This window comes from Paralichthys olivaceus, chromosome 8 (genome assembly GCF_024713975.1).
Source record: "Paralichthys olivaceus isolate ysfri-2021 chromosome 8, ASM2471397v2, whole genome shotgun sequence".
NCBI classification, from domain to species: Eukaryota; Metazoa; Chordata; class Actinopteri; order Pleuronectiformes; family Paralichthyidae; genus Paralichthys; species Paralichthys olivaceus.
This window is the reverse complement of record NC_091100.1, coordinates 23038237-23053249: the sequence shown is the minus strand read 5'-3', so window position 1 is coordinate 23053249 and position 15013 is coordinate 23038237. Positions and strand designations below refer to the sequence as shown.

Genomic DNA, 15013 nt, shown 5'->3' with positions numbered 1-15013 from the left:
TGAAGGGCCTTTCTGTCACACAGGTTGACATTTCAGGTGCCTGAGAGTCTGCCTGTGACTGCAAGACCACACTCTGCTGCTTGCAGATAAACACACACCAACCCCACGTTTCTCTCATAACACACACACACTTTGTGCAGCTTTCTGATCACCAGCCAAGAACAAAGAGGAAAAAAGCAGGAGCAGGAAGAGAAGAAAGCAGATACAGAGTGGAGGCTTTCCCCGGGCTTGGTGACCGGGTGTGATCGGTTGGGATGCAGGCCGAGCCTGGGGGCTTTACCCTGAGATGGGGAAGGGGAGGGTGGTAACCGCTTAGACAGTCTCCTGGAGGTCACGGGTCACCTAGCTAGCCCACTCTTCTTCTTCTTTCAAGCAGAGATAACTCCCAGGGTTAGCTTAGTCCCAGTGACTGTGAAGTCTCCTGGAGCTCCTAATGATTTCTCCTCTCTACTTTAAACCCAGCAAAAGATCAGCGGGAGGGGATTTAATGATAAGCTTTGTAATGGAAAAATGCCTCATTTTGACCATGTGTGCATGCGTTCAGAATACAAAAAAGAAGAAAAAAGGGGGGAAAACGTTCTGTTTTATCACTCAGCTAAGAATCATTCAAACACGTGTAGGAGGGGCATACAGAAATGTGCACATACTGTTTTATTTTCCATGTTGATTGTAATTACACACAAACGAAGGAGGAGGTTGCGTTACCACAGCTGCAGGACTTTCTACCCAAGTGTGCAGCGATGTGACAGAGGAGAGCTGGCTTTGTTTAATGATATGTCATTTCAGCAAACATTTCCTCTGTTGTCTCAGCGCGGCTGGGCAGGATTAAGCCTTTTCATCCTCATTAGCAGAAAACAAATCAATTCAATATCCTCCTCAATTTGAATGGCTAGATTTTTTAAAGCTACATTTTTTACACAAATAGTTCAAAGTCATCACTTTGTTTCAGAGAGTGAGACCAAGGGAGTCTTTCCATTGGAACATGTTTTATGTGGCAGGATTTTTCTCTCTTCGCAACATCTGGCACCAATATCGTCTGGCAGAGCCACGGCATACTGTTCTCTGCTGTACCGCTGCCATGTCCAAATTAACCAACTCCACACATTCTGCTGCCATTGAAGCCAGACGCCTCATCAACCCCCACCCCCTTCCTTCTCTCTCGCTCACAGAAGAGTTACGGGATAGCAGGGTTGCAATGACTTGTTTGCAAGACCGCCTTCTCTCTCTAGCACATGTGGCTGTACCCTAATGTTGATGTCATGGGCATGCATGCTTTATGTTTATGCAGTGGCACTCATCTACATAACACTGCACAATACTAGTACAGATGCTAGATAAGTCAAGCCTCAACTTCCTGGGTGGTGATTTAAAGTCTCTTTTAACTGACCGACCACTGTATTTCAAATTACCTAAAATGTCCTGTTGTTTTTCAGGATTGTTTAGTTTTTTTTTAGATATTTTTGCTGTGTTAACCATAACCACTCATTAACAGAAGAAGGTGCTTGCGGCATTTGATTTTAATGTCTGATGCAATAGTGCACAGGCCTCGCAATGGTCTTTGTGCACAAAATAAAATGGCCCAGGCTTCAAAGCCATATTTATTGAGGCTGCCTTACCGTGGAAATCAGTACCAGATGTGAGAAAAAAATTCAACCCCCCCCTCCCCACTCCCCTCTCACTGTTAGCTCCTACAGATCAGCCCAGTTTCTTTTTAACTATTGGGCTTCAGTGTTTCACACTCCCACTCAGGAGACAAGCACAAAAAATGCACATACATAGCATATAGCTATTCATACTATTACATTTTCGTTTGAAAACGGTGATTTCAAACTAAAACGATCTCTGTCCATATGAGTGTTTTGGTTCCATTTCAGTTTTAATCCCTATCCATACTAACATGCCTAAAAAAGCATTTCTCATGACCACTCACATACACTGGGCATGCTTGTGCCAGTGTAAACAGGAGTTGTTAGTTGCAGAATTGTTGTAGATTGCTCGAATAATAGCTAATCTCTTACACATGTAAACAGTTGTATCATTGTAAAATGCAGAATTTAACTGCTCAACAGCTTTTAGAAAAGACAAGAGGGTCAACAATGCTTGTAATTAGTTGTCCATGTTGTGTTGGAACACTGGTAGCTGAGGCTGATGCAGTTGTTTTACTCCAGAATGGGGTCATGTGACAGGAGCCTGAAAAATCTATGAATGCTACGTCATGTCTGAAAGGACCCAATGAGCCAGCGGAGTGTCTACGTCATCTTTTCCAGGCATCTATGACTGCCCAGACTAAAATGTGACCCCCCCCCCCCCCCCCAAGTTTTCAAACTAAAACAGGGACAGCAATGTTTTCAAATCTCTCTGTTTAAGCGGCCATAAAACTACAGAGCAGTGTGGATAGCAGGTGTTTCCAAAGCAAAGTTGATGCATTTTCAAATTAATACATAGTAATCAGGATTTAGCCCAAGTATGTGCCAATGCACTGTGATCTGAATGTTGCTGTCGGTGGATCATATTTACCGGTAGTTGCCTTTCTTGCTAAGCTGCTCCTTGAAGTGTCCCAGGGTGAGGCAGTGGGTCTTCATCATGCTGCGATAAGGAATCTCCTCACCACAGAAGAAGTAGGTGACCACTAGTTCCTTAGACCTGAAGAAAAAAATTAAATATGCGTTTTAAACAGCTGCACTGAAGAAGACAAAGAATCTATGGTGTGCAGTCAACAGACAGCTGAGGGTCATCCAATTAAAACTAAAGAGGCCTCACAGTCAGGTGGCTGTATCTTCACATCAAACAACTTCCTTCTTTAACAACATATGTGTGAAAGGGGCCGATAACTTTGAGTTACCAGGGGCTACTCAACACATCTTTGTTAGGTTCCAGTGGTGTGTGTGTGTGTGTGTGTGATTAAGTTGGGAGATGGGTGGGTAGTTAGAATTCCCCATTAAAGCTTGTTTAATCTTAAATGATTAAAAAGCAAGAGAAGAGGAGTTCAAAGACATAGCTATGCTGACTCACAACATCTCTCTTTGAAGGGAAGAGCTAGAAAGTCTGTGAGGAAGAGAGCGAAAACACAAAGCTTGGAGAGAGGGAGAATGTTCTAAAAAGTGTCTGAGGAGTGAAATCTGGAAAACTAGATAGCTAGAAAAAATAAGTTGTTAAAACAAAAAAGGATTGTGTTCTTGATTCAAAATGGGAGAAGTAAAAAAAGACAAACATACTCGTCTACTTGGAGTCCAGTGATGGCTAGAGGGCTATCTCCAGAGGGGAAGGAAGCTACTGGATGGTTTCTGTCTCGCGGAAGGCTGCTGGCTGCTGTTGAATGCCTGTCAAAGTAAGAGATCAATGGCTAATCAGTACTCACATCAATTTGAAGTAACCGCTGGGCATCATTTTCAATGTGGGTGAAGATGGGAAATATGGATGATTGACAATTCTTGGTTGATGTGCAAGAGTGACAACCTCTGTTTTGGCGGCTTGGAGACCTCTTCTAGTCGGCGGCAGGCCTCCTCTAGTTGTGCCAGGGTGTTGGGTGGAGGCAGAGGTGGCATGGCTGGGTCCTGGATAAATGGGTGGCCAGGGTGATGACCGCGGAGGTGAGTCCCACTGCCAATGCCGCCTCCACCCCAAGAGTAGTGAGTCCGACCAGGCAGGGGCTTGGAGTCAAGTGAGTTGGACTTCTTCAGGCCTTGAGTGCTAATAGAATAAAGAATATTATATATAAAAATAATGATTAATACATAAAATGAGCTGTGAACTCAAAGAGTCTCTGCTCTTTGGTACAAATTATATTATGATTCCGGGAAGATGCTTACCTGTGTGGCTTATGCTTGCCCTGCCTCTCACTCTCTAGGATCCACTGCCAAACATTCTGAGAGCGATCGGTTGCGTCTAGGGGAAGAAGCGGTGAGGACACACCCTCATCTGTGGCCTTGACTGGCTGTCTGGACAAAGTGCTGCAGCGACTGAAAGGAGAAAGCCAGGCACATTTAGACCAAACGCAGCTTTACCACAGGGAAAAATGAAGTGCTGCAGGCTATTGTACAATGCAGATTAACAACTAATGGTATCACGGCCAAGAGGTAACACTCACGCAGGGGTGAAGTCAGAATAATTTGCGCCCCCTGGAGGGCAGAGGCACTGCACACGCTGAGCCGCCTCTGCCTCTATCTGGTCCTTGGTCTTAGGCCCAGCGTGGTGATGGTGGATGTAGTGATGGTGGATATGCTTTGTGGACTGCCTGCCTGTCATCAGAACTTTGGTGGGCCCGGGATATTCACCAAAGAAGGGCCCTTGACCAGAAGACACCATGGCAACCGTCCGATCTGGAGAGCGTGACCGCGGTGAGTGCCTCACTACACCTGGTGACTGGCAACCAGGTGTCTTCAAGACACGAGATAGGTGCTCGTCTAGAATAGCCTGGGGGTCCTCCTCGCATTGAGTGCTAGATGGGAGCAGAGGGTGATGGAGGGAGGTGTTACTGGCGAGGTCACTGCCCTCCTCTCTTTCCTCCTCCTGGACAGGCAAAAAATTAAAAGAATGTAACAAAAAAGTTGAGACGATTGACGAAAAGCAAGCAGAGAAATATATGTCTCAACTTAAACCAACTTATATCATGCTCTGAAGTCAGTAAGAGCAAATAACTTGATTTGAGTTTCCTTTTTTGCTGTACAGCTATCTTCACGAACAGGCTTTGGGTGCACTTTATCTATAATGCAGAGTGTGCCTGTGCTTCACAAGAGACTGGCACTACACATACTCAGCAAACGTGCCACTGGAGAGTAGCTAAGTGCTAACTATTTGAGGGAACTTCAAGTGTGTCTAGAAACATTTGAAAAGTTCCTCCGGATGAAATAATGGGAAGACAGCAAGGAAAAGGGAAGACGTAGTTAAACCAAGACAGACTTTCAAATCCCATGGTCTTTTCCCTGTTCTTCGACATGTTAAAGCTGGCAAAAAGGCTTTAGAAGTGCAATAGAGAACCAAGCTAATTTGGATACAAGTTAGAATTTCCCGGTGGCAGCCGTGCTTCACATGGGTGCATGTTTAGAATAGGTTTCTGTGCATCCATACCTCCTGGATCTGCTGCAGCCTCTCCTCCAATGAGCTCATGGTGTCCTGCTCTCGCTTCAGCTTGTCCAGCCTGGCTATAAGCTGGGCAGCAAAGGCTGAGGGCTCAACAGGGGTCATCTCCTTGGGTAGCCGGTATGTCCTCTGCAGGGTAAGCAACACAGGGAGAAGGACACTTTAGTATGTGTGTGAGTGTGACTGCTTAGTGTTTCTGACAGATGCAATATGGTGCATTAATCCGCTGCCCTTGCCCTAATCCTATCTTGTTCCAAAAAGCCTGTTACTATTCCAAAAGGCCTAATCCAGATGCCCTTGCCCTTGAGCTAACCTGAACCTTCTCCACCGCCATTTCCCAGATCTTCTCATGCCCAGTGCCCTTGGCAGTGCCAGGCTGCCGGGCAAGGGGGAGAGAAGGGGGTAGTGATGGTGGGGTAGCAGTTGGTCTCGCTCGGAGGGGAGGCCCCCTGCCTGCACCCTCTGTAGCCCTACCAAGCCATCAGCAAGGCAGCCTCTGAAGTCAGCACACTTCAAAGGGCCCTTGTCAAACATCAAACGCACACTAGGGTGGGAGGGACACGCAGCTTTAAATCTCAGAATAAAAGCCAGATATCGATGGAGAAGAGAGTGAGGAGAGGAGCAGAAAAAAGGGAGAGGGGGACAAAATTAACAGCATGAAAAAAAGAGGAAGAGGATTGAGATGTGCGTTTGTGAAGTGGCAATGGTGGCAGAGAGAGAGCGAGACAGAGAAGGAGGGAAAAGAGGGAGGGAGAGGATAGAGGAGTCAAATGCTGGGAAGATCTGAGGGGAAGTAGTAATTTATTTCCTGGCTGCACGCAGGGCAGCTCAGAGGTACTCTAGTCACATTATCCTCCTTCTTTTTTAACTATATGCGCCAGTTTCTCTCTCTCTCCTCTTCTTACTTTTTTGTTATTTGGCACACTGGCTTTCTTGATTTTGACTCTTTTTTTGTTGTTCCTCTCATCTCTTTGTAGACACGATGAAGGGAAGAAGAAGAAAGGCAAGCGGAGCTGCTGGCAAAGGAGCGCCAGCCCTGCACGGGGCCCCTGCTGCCTGGGGCTGGTGCATCATGGGAGACAGAGCCATCTCCAAATCAGGAGGGAGACATTAAAGGAGTGCAAGTGGGAAAGGAAAAGAGAGAGAGATTGAGAGAGAAAAAGGCAGAGAAGAAGAGAGAAAATAGAGTGAACAGACAGCACTGTCAAATGTGCGCACAAACATGCACACAACTCTTCCACATACACATACCTGTGTCTGGATATGAAGACAAAAGAATTTCCTATCTCTTCTCTTGCCTCCACCCCCCTCAAGACCCACCTCCTAACCGGTGTCAGTCTGTTGTAACCTAGTTCCTTCAACCTCCCCACTACAACTTCGGCAGGTCAACAAAGTGTTGACTTCAAAGCACATACAATCTATACCAAATACTAATGGGACCTGATATCAGAGTGGTAGTAGAGGAAAGTGGAACTAAATAGTGATATGCCTCCTATTCATTTGCTGGGATGTAGACAGTGGTTTTATTCTTCAAGTTTAAATTATCATAATGTCCATTACGTACACCATCACCACTACTATCATTGATGCATAAAACATTTGAAGTTATCACGCTTTGAAACACACTATAGCTACTGAGGCGGAATACAGAGACGACTACACAAGTTTATATTTATGGCCCTACAGAAGCTACACGGATGGGGGAAAGGAGGGGCTTGAAACAGCTGAAGAAGGAGTGAAGTGGTATGCAAATCCTGCCTTTCATTTACCCCGACTTTTATATGAAAACGAGCAGGCGAATGAAATATAGTATTCTGTCACAACACAAGCTCTGAAAAAAAATCAAATAAAGCACAACTCCTAGAGGAATCAGGACCCAGTTGTCTGTCAGTGTGTGTCAGTGTGTAAAAGTTTGAGTTTAGCTGATTACAAAAAAGGAAACGCTGAGACAGGAAATAGAAGTTAAGGAAGTACTTACAGGAAAGTGGGGTAGCGTAACCTGGCCGTTGATCTTGACACTACGATGCATATCTCTCTGGAGCTGCTTCTTGGTGCCCAGCTTGTACGGAGGAATTCCATCTCTGTAAAAACCAAAGATGTCAAAGGTTTATATTTGATGTAAATGAGGTAAAAAAAACGTACTGTCCTTATTTGTGACTAACTGATATGTTATATTCAACCATCTAGAGGCTGTTATTTTTGCTGATCTGGGTCACTGCTGGTCATCACACAGGTCACAATGCTTCCACACCAACAGTTGGTGCATTAGCACCATAAGCCAATCTTTGTGGAAAAAGAGCCCTTAGGAGGCAGTTTTATCATTGAAGTGACCGACAAAGCGCCACCCAGTAACCACCCACTAGGCACATTAGAGCTAAATCAAAAGGCCATGGAGCCCTTGAAGGCAAGGGAACAAAAAACACACATAACAAAACACATGAGAACAATGAGAGAGATGCTAAACATCCCTGAGGGCTTCAGAAGGAGAGCCTTACTGATAAGATTACATCAAGCCTTGTAAACTCGGACAGTGGTTGCTTAAAAGCAGAAGAATTAACACTAACCTGTAGCTGGTCTGGGTCAGAAACTACAACAGGTTAAAGCAGTCTGGCAAATGTTGCTTAAGCACTGCTGGCTTTGTAGCTCTGATATATTAATATGAAAATAGAGATGTAGCTAAGAACACTGGTAGTCTCTGGACAATTAAACGTTTATTCAGAGAATCTTACTCTCCATTTTTCATCCTATGTCTGCTAGCTTTTCCAGTCAGCTGCCACTTAGGCTAGGCCAATTATCTTGGCCGTTTTGGCTGCTCAGAAGTGTCTGACCTAGCCCAAATGCTACTTTTTCTGCTGCCTCTTTGAAATCTCAACACTCATGCACATATGCACCCGCTGCCATCTTCGTTTGGCAAGCGCTCTGCTGTGAGCCTCTGATCTCAGCTACATCAAAAGGCTGGTTTGTAAGATAAGGTAATGTTTGAAGTTGGTGCAGCAGCATTCCCCAGCGTCCAAGTAAATCCATAAATAAGATATAAGCAAAAAGAAAAAGAATCACCCCCACCCTTTCTTTCACCCCCTTCCCAAATCCTCCTCTTCTTTATCTGGGAAATGAGATTCAAATTTGCAGTGTGCCTGTTAGCGACTATAAAAAGGACACACTAATCAAATTGTTCCCTCAAATGAGAGAGGAAGAAGCTGTGTTTTTTATTGACATCAGTCCTGGGTGGAGAGAGACAAAAACTAGAGACAAGGACAGCAGAGATCTGTGTCAAAGACCTTGGTGATAACTACAAAAGAATATGACTTTGACACATAATGGTGTTCAACAATAAACCCATTTCTCTCCTTGAATCATCTTAACAAGTTATGCAAGTCACATTTCAGGCTGACATTGTCAAGAGGAATCTGATAGTGGAGCGACGCTACCGATATCGCCCAACTTGTCGAGATGCAGTAGGCTTCTTGAAAGTCGGGCCTACGACCAAAATCAATGTTTCACAAACTGTACCCATGAGAGTACAAGCCATTATCCCTCAAGGTGCAAGAAGAAACATAGGGAACTCTTCAAAAGTAAAATTCAACAGCCCTGAGGAGCTTGAACAGTAACGAGAACCCAAATTTGGGGGCAAAACGGTGTTAACTAAAAAAGCTCACCAACTTCCCACTTACTGACTATGTTTTATCAGTCCAAACCCTGGCTAACCATGTCACTGCTGGATGTTTTGTCCAGGTTGGGAATGAGAACATAGCTGTGGATGGTTTCATGGTTTCATGGGCCCTTACTTTATGGGCATCTCCTATTCAGTTGTGCAAGTCATTTTCAAAGCAGCCAGCTACCCTCTTATCCCCCTAAGCTCCCCTCACCTAACAATAGGCTGAAAGTGATTCAGTTAAGCCCTTTATACTCCATGCACTTTATTTTCTCACTCCCTTGCACTTCGAGCCTCACCATTCCTGCTATTGGCCCTGGAGGCTTGAGGAGAGGAGCTGTCGAGGACTGGGTGGATGGAGGTGATTTTTTGGGGTGCCCTAGACTGGCCAGGGGGAGTCCCGTATGCCTTGTCCCAAGGTCTAGAAATGAGTAACCCATGTGAAACCGCGCAGACACATGATCTCAGCACGCTGCAGAGGCCAGTGGCAGGAAACCGACCCACCATGTGAGTAAGCCTCCTTTCATTTGGTGCCAACATTTTTCAATGAGTTTGTCTTGAGGCCCAAATGGCCATTTTCCTCCCCCTCTCCTCTAGCTCTTCAAAGGGAAAAAGCGATTAGATAATATGAAAAAAACAAGTCTGTTGTGGCAGAAGGGTGGGATGGATACATTTCAACTTTGAGGGAAATGAGGCAACGCCCCCACCCACATCAAGACACTCATTTTTTCTCCCTCCTCTCCAGCCTGTAACGCATCAGAATATACTTCAAAAGGTCTTCAGACATAATGACTTTCCCAGAGTTATCTCCCTTGAGGCCACAGCAACAACTACACTTTAATAGAATTACCTGGAGTCAATCATAGAGGATAATTAAAAAACATTACAGACTTTTATTTGCAACAGAGCGGTCCCCTGGCCCCAAGAAAAGTAGAGTCCCTTAAACTACAAGGGCAAATATTTTTGTTCACACCCATAGACTTTGACTGAACTCATCAACACACTATGAAAATGATTGAATTGAAACTGACCACCCAACTTGTGCTTTCAATAAAAATCACTTACACACTACTGTCTGTCATGGACATGGAATCATCTGTCGTAGCATCGCTGGAGATCTCGCTGTCGTTGGCACTGGTGGCAGGGGCAAAAATGTAGCCAGAGTTGACAAAGTAGGGGCTGGCAGGGTCTCCTCGACGGTGGGACCTGCAAAAGATCCAGAAAGTCATGCTTTACTTTGATGCCACTCAGTAGATTGTAGTGTGAAGACAATGGTGAAGTGTGACACAGTTGAATGAAGTTTATTTGACATGCTTCAATCTGTTGTTCACATCAGATTTTAAAAGCAAATGTGGAAGCTAGGAGTTTGTTCTGTTGACATTCTCTGCAGATTTCTGTAATTAAGAGTCACTTTTATGGGGGGGCTGCTGTGGGAATAAACAACAGCATTTCCCTTCTTTCTGTCTGTCTTTCTTTCTCTTTTTCTCCATCTCACACGTCACGCTTCACACTCTCCCACTTCTATCTCTGCTTCTCTCTATCATCCAGTCTGGGGCCCCCTCCTTTACCCACTCTCCCCTGCTTTCCCTTTTAAAGTCTCTCTCTCTCCCTCTTTCTTCTCTCTCCTGCTGTGTTGCATTCCTGTTCCAGTAGTGAAGGGGGTGGACAAGGAAGAGGGAGGGGGAACTTGAGCTTACAGAGGGAGGGAGAGATGGAAAGGGGGAAGGAGGGCCCCTTTCTTTATGAGAATGCCTTCTGCCGGGAGTGCTGAGAGGAGAACCCCAGCATGACTAAAGCCGTATAGGCCCCAAGCACAAACCTGACCTTTGGAAGGTCCACGCAAAGAGTCAGGTATTTAGCACAGCTGGGCTCTCTGCACCCCTTGCTTCCTTTCTCCATCTCTTTTCTTTCTTTAATGACACCCCCCTCCTTTCCTGTATTCCCCTCTTCCCCTCCTCTTGTCTCTCCCTGTCTCCCACTAAAGCATGCTTAGTCTCTGTCAGACAGATTTTTCTTTTTCAAAAAGGACAGATAAAAGTGTTGGATAGAAGAGAAAGAGGAAGGACTACACTGAAACACACACACACACTATGTCAGAGTTGTTTCAGTGGTTGAAACTGCAGAACTGAGCTGAGGATGTTTTGTTGTTGTGTTTTTCTATCACTTTGGAGTTGAGTATTGGAGGTTTTTCAAAAAGAGGGAAAAAGGAATCTGTGCAGTGGTAAAATTAGTTCCACATGTTTGAGATGGAAATTGCTTGACCTAAAGAGATGGTGAGGGGCAGGGGGAAAGGGGGAGAGAGCGGGTGAACGAACGGAGTAAGGGGGGGCTACTCCCACCCGCTTTTCTTTTAGTGAAAATGCAGAGGATCACACCAGGAAGCCAGGAGATGCCCACATGTCAACAAACCCTGTGCTTATTGATTACTAACTCAACATGATCACTTTGAAGCAAATGACCAACAGTGCTATCACATTATCTGACACTGCTCAAACAAGGATAACATTCTCAAGGGAGTGTTTCAGTTGAGTTACTATACTTAATCTATCAGTTTTTAACCTGTCATTATAAAGTCATGCTGCAGACCCCTTTTTATCCTTAATCTAACTACATGTTTAGTTCACTTGATAGGCTAAGCACAGATTATCTATAAATTGCACTTTCCCTACCAAATCTAATGCAAGACCCTGTCAAAACTCTAAGTAATAATTGAGTCCAGATGTGAGGATAAACTTCTTACATGAAAAAGTTTGAAGTACTCTTTGATGCAGGCTTATGAATAAAATCCAGCCTTATTTTTTTTTCTGATTTCAGAGGATGTTTGCTGTTGGACAATGTGTGGGATGAGCTCTAATAATAAAAGCCCAAATGATTTCCACAAACAATTCTACTTTTATTTCTAACCAAAAGAACAATGTCTGTTTGGCATAAAGCCCCACACATTCCTTTAAATACACATTAGCATTTCTCTGCTTAAGGAGATTTTGAGACGGTGTGTAATAACTATAAAGGCAGAGTGAGTAGATTGAACTAAATATAGCATAACTTTACAATAGCATCAAACTGTTTCATGTATCTCTAACAGTCATGAGACTTTGTGTCTGAATTTGTGCCTGAACCGGAGGAAGGGTTTCAAAGCACAGGAAACTTGAGCACGCCAGCAGAGGGCTGCCTGCAAGACACCATTTACTTAAAAGGAAGGCTCAGATCCATTGATGTTTTGTACCCACCCCGCCCCTCCACCCCTCCAACCCCTTGGCTAACTGCAAGGCAGGAGGGCACAAATATAGAGGCATGTTCCTCTGAGACCCTTTGATCAAGTGCCCTTTATCTCTTTCTAAAGCATTTGTGAAATAACTTCCAACTGCCGCACAATCACTGTAGATTAACTAATGAAGGGATGCCGATCATGAGGAAAGTTAGCAATGTTAGGAAAAGAAACTGGAACTACGATGTAAAACACAGACACGCATCACTAGGTTGCTCTTACCTGCAACTGTTCTCCAGGACTTCAGCTGCTGTCCGGATAGTCGCAGTAGCTCTCAGGGTTTTCGCAGAAAGTCCAACCACGGACCCTATCGTTTTTGCCTTCAGGTCATTACAACTCCATTCCTCTTCCTCCATGAGAGGAGGAAGGTATCCGCACATCAGCTTCAGACTGCCGAGACCGCCGTGGTTCATGTACGCCGCGTTCTCGCAGCCGGTGCGCACGTATTCGAGGTATATGTCAGAGGTCAAAAACATCTGGTACGCGTTCTCTTCCATGTTGGACTGAATTTCCGTCTGTGCCTGGTCAAACATGACAGAGTCTATTTGTTGTTTCTTAATACTATCCCTTATGAAGGTCTTGGTGGCGGGTTTCAGCTGCTTGGCGACAATGCTGTTGTTCTCGATGTACCGCTTAAAAATAACTTTGGCAACTCGCAACGTTTTGGTATCCTTTAAGTCCATTTGCCTGAAGCCGTTGCAGGCGAACCAAAAGTCCAAAGTGTCCACGCAATTCTCCCGCTCCAAGAAGGTCCTGAAGAGGTGTGCGCCGTCCTGGTCGCCCAGGAGAAAATGCAGGGACTTAGTCCACCGGACTAGTGGCGAGTCCGGGGACGCGCTGCCCTCTGGCTCCCCGAGTCCATCCTCGTTTCTCCGCGGTGTGGAGCCGGGAGGCGCGGCGGCGGGGGTATCTTTTACCTTGCTCTGGGCTCTCATTTTGGCAGATCTGCTGGGGTTGTAGCATGACGCCTCTCCCTCCTCCCCCGGTACCGGAGGACGAGGAGCATCTTCTCGGAAGCTACTGCTGATGTGCTCCGTAAGCGCCCTGCTCATGGCTCCAGCTCCAGTTGCAGTGTGAGAGTGCCGTCGTGCCTCCACTGAGCTCCAGCCTAATCCTCCTCACTCTCTAAAAGCAGCGGGGGAGCTTCTTAGCTCCTCTTCACTCTGAAACACAAAGTATTGATCTAATCAAAGCCAGATCCTGCTGAACTTCAAAGAAAGACATCAAGTAAACAGTCCCCCTCAAACACACTCGCCGGGTTCACAGAGAAAGGAAATATGAAAGGCTTTCTTTCGTTTCATTTATCTATTTATAATCTAAATGAGAGATCAACTGCAGCCTGCATTCTCTACGAGCATTGATCTGTCACATCAGAAGATTTTACAAGAATCATCCTCTCATTCTCACTCTTCACCAAAACCGTATTCTCACACAACTGTGGCTTACACGTGTTTTCCTAACGAGTCCATGTCACAGGCTTCAACTCCAATTAATTCCCAATCTGCTTCGGACGACCGTACCCTACCCCCGTCTGCACCACGCACGCACACGTTTCCACTCGGTGCCTTCACTTGTCCTCACCGTCCCAGAACTGTACAGACGATGGTGAAACGCATCTGATCTGCACCGCAAGGACCCAAAAACGTTGTAACGTACGAGGGTTAAAAAGCCCCGCGGGAAAAGCGAGCCGCTCATGCGTACATGTAAACGATCAATCGCCTTAATATCTGCCCAAGAAGGCGATTACACCACATTAATAAAGTCACAGCCCCGGCAAAGGCAACGTGTCTGAACTACCAACACCGCACAGACTGGATAGTATTAGGAGTAAAAAAACATCATCCAGTATCGGAATGACTTAAACCAGAGTATCAGTGTCAAAGCAGAGGCTGCAACATTGTTACGATAAAAAAGACGAGCGACTGAAACAGCGACACCCTGCATAATAATCCACAGTCTCAACAGGCAGCGTAACTCTACATTACAACATAAGCGACTCTAAAATCCAATGGATGTAGGCTGACTAAACGTGCGTAATAGCAACGTACCATCGCAGGGAAGATCCAACCAGAGTAAAAACCAGTTTCCAAAAGTTTAATTATTACTCCATTTCAATAAACCAATCCAAAAACTGTAATCCACCACAAAAAAAAATAAATAATACGACGACGGACTACTTAAACACTGTGCCGTGCCACATGTGTCCTATCTTGCTGCGGAACAAACCGCTGTAGTTTAATGTACCCTGTCCCATTCAACAACTGACCTCAGAGGAGGCAGGCTCAGAGTCTATGTAGATCACTGAGGGTGTCAAAATCTGGAGGAGGTAAAAAGGGGAGGTGGAGGTGGGGGCTCCGGCTGAAGAATACATCCCACTTTTTCCCCTTTCCCCTGCTAGAAGACGCACCAGCCGACAAATATTGTTTTTTTTATATCTGAGCAACACATTCATACATTCACTCTCTCTCTCTTCAGACACACACACACACGCACACACATACATAAGCTTCTTATCTATCTCACCGTATTTCTCGCCCACAAACAAGAAACATAGCCCCGCATTTCTCAACTTCAAAGCCGAGCAGCAGCACATCAAAGCCGCCAAGAGAGGGGGCCTGTGGAACAGCTTTCCTACAACTTACCATCCATGTACCGAAGTAGCCTCACTGATTAGACAACGTGAAAAGTAAAGTAGTCCCAACAACAACACGCTGCGCCTTAAAAAAAACCCCACCGCGGTGGGTATTTTTCAGTCCTGTAATGTCCAACCCCACCGGACAGTTTTTCTTTCAATAATAACAAGGAAAGAGGAGCGTTTTCCTCTCGACTCTCCTGCCCAGGTAATGTTTCAAGGAGTCATGGCAGGCGGTACAAATCCTCAGGGCTGTTCCTAAACCAACTGGGCTGAGGGTTTAACTGTGGACTTCAAAGCGAAGAACCGCCGCTGTGGTCCCGGAAGATACATAAAAAACATTGCGTCTTGTCTTCGCGGCAAACGAAGAAATAAAACGCAA

General features: G+C 45.4%; 1 protein-coding gene and 1 long non-coding RNA gene across 4 annotated transcripts in view; one reads left to right on the top strand and one right to left on the bottom strand.

Moving 5' to 3' along the window:
• The window catches only part of LOC138411159 (uncharacterized), a 21810-nt gene extending 14858 nt beyond the window's left edge, over positions 1–6952 (top strand). The window contains exon 3 of the long non-coding RNA XR_011243806.1: positions 6057–6952. This is a non-coding gene — a long non-coding RNA (uncharacterized lncRNA). The remainder of the gene's footprint in view (positions 1–6056) is intronic.
• Positions 1–14843, bottom strand: part of LOC109627623 (axin-2-like) — a 17370-nt gene extending 2527 nt beyond the window's left edge. Inside the window, exons 1-10 of one of the 3 annotated variants that reach the window (XM_020084301.2) lie at positions 14642–14843; positions 12222–13162; positions 9797–9937; positions 7058–7160; positions 5068–5208; positions 4088–4509; positions 3810–3959; positions 3457–3690; positions 3216–3320; positions 2518–2643 (exon numbers count right to left, since the gene is read on the bottom strand). In XM_020084301.2, coding sequence (XP_019939860.2) covers positions 2518–2643; positions 3216–3320; positions 3457–3690; positions 3810–3959; positions 4088–4509; positions 5068–5208; positions 7058–7160; positions 9797–9937; positions 12222–13051 — 2252 coding nt within the window. In that variant the 5' untranslated portion in view covers positions 13052–13162; positions 14642–14843. Of the gene's footprint in view, positions 1–2517; positions 2644–3215; positions 3321–3456; positions 3691–3809; positions 3960–4087; positions 4510–5067; positions 5209–7057; positions 7161–9796; positions 9938–12221; positions 13163–13445; positions 14013–14047; positions 14260–14641 lie in introns of those variants that run through there. The other 2 variants (XM_020084302.2, XM_069530227.1) reach the window with 2 other exon arrangements.
• Positions 14844–15013: the final 170 nt, after the last annotated feature.